This window comes from Lipotes vexillifer, unplaced genomic scaffold, assembly GCF_000442215.2.
Source record: "Lipotes vexillifer unplaced genomic scaffold, Lipotes_vexillifer_v1.1 scaffold395, whole genome shotgun sequence".
In the NCBI taxonomy this organism is placed as follows: domain Eukaryota; kingdom Metazoa; phylum Chordata; class Mammalia; order Artiodactyla; family Lipotidae; genus Lipotes; species Lipotes vexillifer.
The window spans coordinates 6,952,358-6,961,123 of NW_006797390.1; the positions used below are offsets into that span (position 1 = coordinate 6,952,358).

General features: G+C 59.8%; 1 protein-coding gene across 1 annotated transcript in view; it reads right to left on the bottom strand.

The window, feature by feature from the left end:
• Positions 1-1,307: 1,307 nt before the first annotated feature.
• SLC6A13 (solute carrier family 6 member 13) overlaps positions 1,308-8,766 on the bottom strand; it is a 30,442-nt gene continuing 22,983 nt past the window's right edge. Inside the window, exons 8-15 of the mRNA XM_007469516.1 lie at positions 7,367-7,470; positions 6,424-6,548; positions 4,753-4,865; positions 4,325-4,462; positions 3,536-3,638; positions 2,956-3,056; positions 1,719-1,889; positions 1,308-1,415 (exon numbers count right to left, since the gene is read on the bottom strand). Coding sequence (XP_007469578.1) covers positions 1,308-1,415; positions 1,719-1,889; positions 2,956-3,056; positions 3,536-3,638; positions 4,325-4,462; positions 4,753-4,865; positions 6,424-6,548; positions 7,367-7,470 — 963 coding nt within the window. The remainder of the gene's footprint in view (positions 1,416-1,718; positions 1,890-2,955; positions 3,057-3,535; positions 3,639-4,324; positions 4,463-4,752; positions 4,866-6,423; positions 6,549-7,366; positions 7,471-8,766) is intronic.

Consider the following 8,766-nt stretch of genomic DNA (forward strand, 5'->3'; position numbering starts at 1 on the left):
CACACGGGCCCGCCCCAGCTCCAGCCACCTGCCCAGAGCCCGGCTGCGGCGCACGCCTGTGGGCGCCGGGCGGGGGCCAAGCCAGACCCGCTGACCCCGACGCCGCACAGGCTCTGCCTCCCACCTGGCTCCTCTCTGGGCGCATCTGCGCGCTCAGGCCCCGCAGCCGAGCGGAGGTCGCCGCAGTGCGCCGCCATCGTGGCCGCGCCGGGGCTGCCGCATCCGCATCTATCCATCTTCCTTCCGAGCGGAGCAGCGTGGTGGTCCCGAGGCAGCGGCTCCCTCTTCTGGCCGAGCCGGGTAGTGCCCTGCTCCGCCCGCGGTCCCTGCTGTCCCGCTCTCGTACCCCTGACACCAAGCCCCTGGCGGGCGCACACAGCTTGGACAGGCGAGGTCACGCAAGGAGTCGGCAGGGGAAATCGGGCAGCAAGAAGCCCAGCCGCTCTCCTCGTTCCTCCAGCGGGGGCTCAGGTGCCTCCTCCTCCCCTCCCTCGCCTTTTTTTTTTTTTTTTATTAACTGATTTATTTTTGGCCGCGTTGGGTCTCCGTTGCTGCGCACGGGCTTTCTCTAGTTGTGGCGAGCGGGGGCTACCCTTTGCTGCAGTGCGCGGGCTTCTCATTGCGGTGGCTTCTCTTGTTGCGGAGCACGGGCTCTAGGCACGCGGGCTTCGGTAGTTGTGGCACGAGGGCTCAGTAGTTGTGGCTCACAGGGTCTAGAGCGCAGGCTCAGTAGTTGTGGCTCGCGGTTTCTAGAGCGCGTGGGCTCAGTAGTTGTGGTGCAGGGGCTTCGCTGCTCCGCGGCACGTGGGATCTTCCCGGACCAGGGCTCGAAGCCGTGTCCCCTGCATTGGCAGGCGGACTCTTAACCACTGCGCCACCAGGGAAGCCCCTAAAGCCCCACTTTAAAGTGAGGAGGTGGGCAAGGCAGCAAGGCGGGGGTGGGGCGGGGCAGAAACCAGGCGGAACTGCTAGCAGCTGGTGGGAAGAACGTGGATTTAATGGAATGAAGGGTGCCAAACAGAGCTCTCCCGCCCCGCCCCCGCCTGCAGCCTCACCCCGCCTCCCAAGGCCCCTCTCAAAGGGGATGCTCTTGATCCTGGCCTTTCACACCTGTCCAGCCACCCCTGGAGCAGGGAAGTTGGGGTGAGAGATGCCCAGCTCAGAGGTGGATTCCAGCATGTCCCCTCTTATCTTGTCTACCCCGGGTGGTGTGGGGCAGAGAAGCACAGCGGGGCTGCTTCTGTGCCTTCCTTCTGCAACTGTCCCCACAGCCAGGCTCACTGGCCCGTTGTCGCAGGGCCTGGCCCCTAGCAGTGAGACTCCAGTTCCGACGTCCTGGGCGTGGCCGGGGCAGAGGGTTCCACCCGGGCCCACTGGGGCAGGTCCTCAGCTGGGCACATGAGCTGGCGAACTCTCTGCAAGCAGAGTGGAGGGGTCCGTCATAAGCCGGAGAGGGGGCAAGTCTGCCAGTGTCCCTCATCGCTGCCTCCCCAGAGGTGCCAAACCTGCTCTCCAGGTGCCAACACCCTAACCACAGCGGTGTCTTGGAGGCATCCTGTCTCTTCCTGAGACTGCTCAGCACTCCCTCTGTCCCTCTGACCCCACACCAGGGTCCCTGGCCCTCCTGTGTGCCAGCTTCTACCCAGGCAGGCGGCCACCTGCCAACAAGGGGACCCCAGCTCATCCTCTGACTGCTTTCCTCCCCACCAGCTCCCTACCTCTCTGAAAGAGCCCTTGAGGGTGCTGAGTTTGTAGCAGCTCCAGGCGGGAATGCAGCTCATGGAGGAGAGAGCCAGGAGCCAGCCCAGGGCATCACCCCACCACGGGTACACGTACTTCCTGTTGTAGGTCAGTGGGGTGTGCTTGATCAGGGAGGAGAGAAAGGTGGCCTGCGGGTGAGAGTAGAAGAGACGCGGCTGGGGGAGCACGCGTCCCCCCAACCAGCTGGGCCAATCTGCCTCCGAACTCCACCCACATCTGCTCAAAATCCACACCCCCAGGAGGTACTTCCGGGGCACCCACCCTGTCCCTCCAGGGTCCCCGTGCCCCTGGGCATCCTCAACTGGGACATGGCTCTGTGCCTGGCCGTGAGCACCTGGAGGGCAGGGGTCATGCCTGGGTCCCCCCGGCCTCATCATACTTGGCACACAGTGGGTGCTGCTGACACAGGTAAAGCCAGAGCAGCAGCGCTTAGTGGCTCAGGCCCAGACTCTGGAGCCAAGCTGCCTGGGCTTGAGCCCCAGCTCTCGGCCACCTTCCAGCTCGGGTGAACCGCTTAACCTCTGGGGCTTCCGTTTCACCTGAAAAGTGAGTATAATGGTAATTCTTACTTCGTGGGGCTCTTGTGAGGACTGACTGGGTTAAACGTGTAAAGCATTTGGTTCCCAGCAGGAAGTAAGTGCTCTGGAACTCTGCTACTGTTATCTCGGTGCTTATCAGTGTTGTTCTCAGCAGCCCGATGCACCTGCCACATTAGACTCACACTGTGGGGTTGAGTCTGACAGCCCTGGACCTCAGTTTATCCTTCTGTGAAACGGAAAGGAAGAATCTATCCTGCTGGCATTTTCTAGAACCCAACAGGAGGATGAATGAAACTTTTAAATGATTTTCAATGCCCACGGGTAAGTGCCTTCTCGGGCTACGGCCTGTCTACCTTCCTGCTCTACCATCTCTCTCCCTTCATCTGCCTTTCCTCCCGGAGGTCATCTTTTTTCTTTTTTCTTTCTTTCTTTTTTTTTTTTTTTTTGTGGTACGAGGGCCTCTCACTGTTGTGGCCTCTCCCGTTGCGGAGCACAGGCTCCGGACGTGCAGGCTCAGCGGCCACGGCTCACGGGCCCAGCCGCTCCGCGGCATGTGGGATCCTCCCGGACCGGGGCACGAACCCGCGTCCCCTGCATCGGCAGGCGGACTCTCAACAACTGCGCCACCAGGGAAGCCCCCCGGAGGTTATCTTACTGTGCACACGGCCGGTGTGAGGAAGAGCCAACAGTATTTGATAAGGGGCCACGGCCTGTACCCAATCATGTCTTCAATGTTGTCATAGAAGCGCCCAGCACCTGCCACGAAGAAGAGGAGGAAGGGGAGAAAGGACATCCTTTAGCATCCAAAGCATCAGGATGGGGACCACACCGATCAGGAAGGGCAAGGACCAGTCTGTAAAAGACATCGTGGCTGTCTTCTCAAATCCCTGCTGGGAGCAGACTCTTCCCTGTATGGAATTCGTAGACATAAACAGCAGTGGGCAGAACTTGGCTTAGGCAAAGGCAGGAACTTTCTGATGATCAAGGTTGTTAAAGGCTGAAAAGCTCTGGGTAGGACGGGACACGGGCCCACCTGGGTGGCCCGGGAGCAGCCATCACCAGGAGGGTGGACAAGGCCGCCTCTGGAGGGCTTTTCCAATGGTAGCAATGTAGGTAGGGTTCTTGAGATGTCTGAGGTTGGGAGGGAGAGAAGTCTGAGGAGAACGTGGGTGTGAGCAGTGAGGTCTCTCTTTTGTCCGAGGGCCCTGGGCAGGACCACGGGAAGAATCACTCACCGTAGGCCCACGCCACACAGAGGGACTCAAAGATGGCCACGAACAGGAGGCACATGCCACTGGCTGCGTAGTAGTCAAAGAGCTGAAAAACGTACATACCGCCCTGCCCGGGAGGAGAGAGAAACAGAACTTTATCCAGAGGAAACAGGCACCCTCGGGGCACGGAGCAGAGGTGGGGAGGGTCACAGGAGACAGAGATTAAGCGACAGTGCAGTTTGTAAGCTGTAAAGCACTCGGCAGACATGGGACAATAATAATGTTTGATTATTGTTTTTGGAAGGAAGATGCATGAAACAGCCATTGTTAGCTCATCCCTGAGAACACGCAGGGCTTGACCCAAAAGTCCAGGACAGCGTGCATTTTTGGCAGAGGGTCAGGATAGGGGCCGCCATGGGTGTCATCAAGCTGACGAGCTCCATCTCCCTCCTCCCCTGAGACATCACTCAGAATGTCGCCCACCCCAGGGCTCCCTCTCTGCCTTTGAAGTCTGTCCCTGGAACGTGGGTCAGCTGCCTGGGAGCCCGTGGGATCTTGCTGGAGAGGCGATTTTTTCCCAGCCCGACACTCCTACACCTCTCAGCTTCCGTGGAGCCAAAGCACCCCTCAGCCGCGCCCAGAGCCGGGTGGTCAGTGCTTCCTGGGGTGGGGAAGGGCCAGGGCCCCCGGGCCCCGAAGCCCAGAAGGCGCTGACCTGAAACCACAGCGGCCTCTGCCCCCCCTGCCAGGTGGCATCACCCACCTGGGCTCTCCTCTCGCCGGGCCCCACCTGCAAGCCGCCCAGCCCCTCACCTCTGTGAGCATGACGAGCCCCACGAGGAAGGAGGTGACAGACACCCCCAGGATGAGGACCTCCCTCCGGTTCTTCTTGCGGAATACACCGGGGTACATGTCCACCAGCGCCGTCACCAGGCTTTCCACGCACACAAACTGGACAAGAGGGCAAAGAATTGGAGGGCAAGCCCTCACGAGAAGCTCCGTCAACCAGCTGGCGCCTCGCTCCCGGGGCAGCCCTGCCAGCCTCCTGCCAGCCCCAGAGCGGACCCACCCTCCAAAGCTCCCTTTGTTCCCTGGCAGGGCATCCGTGCCTGACACCCGCCCAGCCCCCAGCTGTTTTAAGGGCCTTCAGGGCATCAAGTTCAAGGTCGCGCCCGCTGCTCGCTGCCCCCAGCCCCCACACACCACCGTCCCTCGGGCTCTGAGCGGCCACCTGTCCATACCTGGCTGTCCAGCCCCAGGAGGACGACCATGAAGAAGAAGCAGCAGGCCCAGAGGGGTGAGAAAGGCAGCATCACCACAGCCCGGGGGTAGGCGATGAAGGCCAGACCAGGGCCTGCGGCGGGGAGAGCGACACGGCCCAGTGCCACCCCAAGGTGGGCTTCCCGGTGTGGGACACGGGACAGCGGAAGCCCCAGAGCTACCCCCCCTGCACCGTCCCCACCCAGGAGAAGCCACCCAGCCCTCGACCCGGTCCCCAGTCTCCAAGACATCACCCACTGTTTTCTCACTGGCAGCAACAGAACCTAAAGGCTGTGAGTGTTCTAAAGGATATTGCAAAGAAAAGAGGAAGGGGGTCTATCACCTGCGTTTCTGTAAGTTCTACCTCAGATCCTGAGGGCTCACTCTCCAGATCTATTGCCCCCAAACCAGAGGTTTCAAACTTACAAAGAGCTTGGGGGCCAGGCAGGCCACGGACGTTTGTGAAGCTGCCCCAGTGTAAAAGGAGGGAGCAGCGGGGCCTGACAGACCTGGAGCCATCACGCCCCCTTAAGGCAAGTGCTGTGTGGTTTCCATAAAGTTCCAAAGAAAATACCTCCAAGACTAGATTGGGTCTGGGGCCACTGCTGGCCACCTCTGCACCCCGAGCCTTTTCTGTCACCCTACAGCAAGTGAGCTGGCATGAGTTTCAGAATACCCACGACACACATCCTCTCAAACACACTGTTGCCCTCAGCTGGCTCAAACGGCAGGAACAGGTCACATGCCAGTGCCCGGGTCCTCGACAGGAAGCTTCCTTTGAAAGGAAGGGTATGACCGAGGGACCCAGGACAGTGGTCAGCTCCTCTGCCCGTCTCCCATGCTGCTGGGACCCGCCCCACGCACCAGCGAACACATGGCACCAAGCCTGGCACAGAGCAGTGCTTTGTAAAAGAGAAACACGATCGTTCTTAATAAGAACCGGCGATGTCAGTTTCCCGTTGCTCGGCACCCTGTGTGACGGGGGGAGCTTGTGAACCCCACGATCAAAATCATCTTGTCACAGGTGCAAGTGGGTGGCCTACAGGCGTGGGGGGCGAGCAAGGCAAACAGCGGCCGCTTACCCAGATGGGGGATCCGTCTGTGATTTTATTTAAAAGCAAGAGTAATACCGCATGGTGGCAAGGCAGGCACTTAAAGGAGGAAACTCCACATGCCGGGAGTTAACTTACCCCTGAGACACACGTTAAGGGAACGAGACACAGCAGGATGCAGGACAATGTATACGGCACGTTATCACTTGGTTGTTACAAGGTGTAAGAGACAGAAACAGTAATACGGACGCGTGTTTGAATGTGTACGTACAGATGCGTGTGTATTCTTTTTCTCATAAAAGCCTAAACTATTTCTGGAAGTAAAACCATGAACCTCGTGACACTGGTTGCTTCCAGGGTGAGGAGCTGGAGGCCGGGGTGGGAGGGACACTGTTCTCTGCACACCCGTTCGCCTTTTGAAGCTGGAATTGCTGTTTAAGTCCATCCCAGGTCTCCCCGGGACGCAGCCACTGAGAGGTCACCCACAGTGTAGGTGACAATAGGAATGCCTGCAGATCCAGGCGGGCTGGTGAAGGTTCAAACAAAGCTCACAGAGTCCCCTGTCTTAGGCCCCACCCCACCCCCCAAAACACCACCCACCTGACTCGGCCACCTCGGAGATGGGCACCCCCTGCTCCTGGGACATGAAGCCCAGGATGGAGAAGATAGCAAACCCGGCCACGAAGCTGGTGCCGCTGTTGAGGAAGCAGAGGGCGATGCAGTCCCTGCAGGCGGGGCGGGGAGGTGGGGACAGGAGGGTCAGAGGGGCAGCCAGCGCCTCAGGCCAGGACGCAGGAACCCCAGGTGACGCCGCCGGCCTGGCAGGGGCAGAGGGAACCCAAGGGGCTGGTTCTGTCCCCCCAACTCCATGGGCTCAAACTTGGACTGAACCCACGGTCATCCTGCAAGAATGAGACCCCGAGGAAGTAACAGAATCTAAACATTAGCCATGGCCACACAGCTCCCCTTTCCCGTCATGTTGCCACTGCGCCTCCTGGGACACTACCCTTGTGACCCCGCGCATGCCGGTACGTTAACGGAGAGGAGAGGGGCATGGAGAACGCAAGCAACAGGTGCTCTGTACTCACCTAAATTCAATTTTGAAATGCATGATGTGATTTTGTTTGGCTAATACTAAAATTGGCTTAAATTCTCTGACATGAGCCAGGTGGGCCCGAGGGAAACACAGGGAGGGGATTCAGTGTTTGCTGGGGTGCAGGTACAGAGCACACAGGACCAGGCTCTGTATGATGTCACTCCCGAGCCGGGTTGCTTGCACACCTGTGCCCACTGCCCTCTACATTAGCCCTGGGCTGGGCCCTGCTGGGGGTTCCCGGCCACCCAGCACCGTCCCGTCCTGGGGGAAGCAGTCCCTCGCCCGTGCTGCCGCTGGCTCCTCTCACCACCTGGCAGCCCTGGGGGTTGGAAAATGGCGTGAAGGCAGGTGGGGCGTAGGGAAATCCACGAGCTGGCGCACCCTCCAACTCTCCCCTGATCTAGCACACCCGGAGGGATAGGCGCTCAGGCCCTGCGCCCCGCTCACCTGTAGCAGTTGTTGTGGTACTTGTTGTAGCTGCCCAGGGCCGTCAGGCACCCCAGGCAGATGGCGAAGGAGAAGAAAATCTGGGTGCCCGCGTCCATCCACACCTGCGGGAGACCCCGAGGACGCGGTGGGAAGATGGGCGGAGCCAGGCTGCCTGGGCTCCACGGACCACACAGGCCCACAGCCAAGTCAGGCACAGGATGGCAGACCCCTGCCCTCGGCCCGTGCAGGCAGCCCCGCGGCCATGCTATTCTGATGCGCTCGACTTCCCAGGCCCCTAGACGGAGTTTCTCGGGCACCCCCGGGATGGCATGGGCGTCAGGCATTGGAGAAGGACTTAAGGACCCACGATGGAGGCCGACGAGCTGGTGCTCTAGAACCAAGTGAGGCCTGGCCCGTCTTTTCTATAATGGAAACAAAGCCCAGGGCTCTACGTCCACTTCCCCCCACCCCAGGTCCCCCTGGCAGTGTGCCGAGATTGGAAGGATCCCAGGGACAGGCTTTGCGGGGATGTGGGTCCTTTGCATCAGCGCCTTCACGGGCATGTAGCTTTGCCCCTTGCGCCTCAACATCCTCTGCAAAACAGGAAGCGTGAGCCTCAGGTCACAAAGAGTCAAGAGGATGAACAGGAGTCATCTGTAAAGAGCTTTGTACTCCTTGGGGGGAAGATAGCTCTCCAGCTAAACATAGGGTATGGCTGTTCTTGTTATTATCTCAGCTGGCTGGCCCAGCCTGTGCATGTTATGATTTAGATTTAACAGCTAGAATAACATCCCAAAGAGAAAGAAGATCAAGGAGAACGGGACTTGCGGTGCTGCAGACCCACAGGAGGTGGGGTCCTGGGGCCACAGACCCACCCCGGGCACCTCCTGCCTTCAGGGGACCTGAGCACCAAACCGTGGCTGCGGACATCGCCAGGCTGGGGTCCTAACACTTTTGGGTCCGCATTTCTTGTCTCATGTCCACCCTCCTCGTTAGCCCCCAAACAGGGCCCTGCTCTCCTTCCACTAAAATCGGGCTTGCAGGGCCCACGGGCACCAAAGCCTCAGCTGCTTCTGTGTACAGCTCCTCAGCCCCTACCTGTTCCCTCCCCACATCCATAACCATCGTGACCACCCCTAACCTCCCTCCTCTCTCACCACTCACCCCCCCCAAATGCCCACTCTCCTCGGCACTGCAGTGCGTCTGAGGGAACCCATGCCAGCTGACAGCATCAGAACGCAGACTCCCCAGCCAGCATCCCCGGGTGAGACCCTGAACTAGGCCTAGAGGACAACCCGGAAACCTGTATTGTTTCAAAGCTTCCTGGGCGACCCTAATGAACGGTCAGATGTGGGGATCCCTGCCTTCCAGCCTCTGAGAACTGGCATCCACCCGGGCACTCTTTCCTCCTGCTCTCC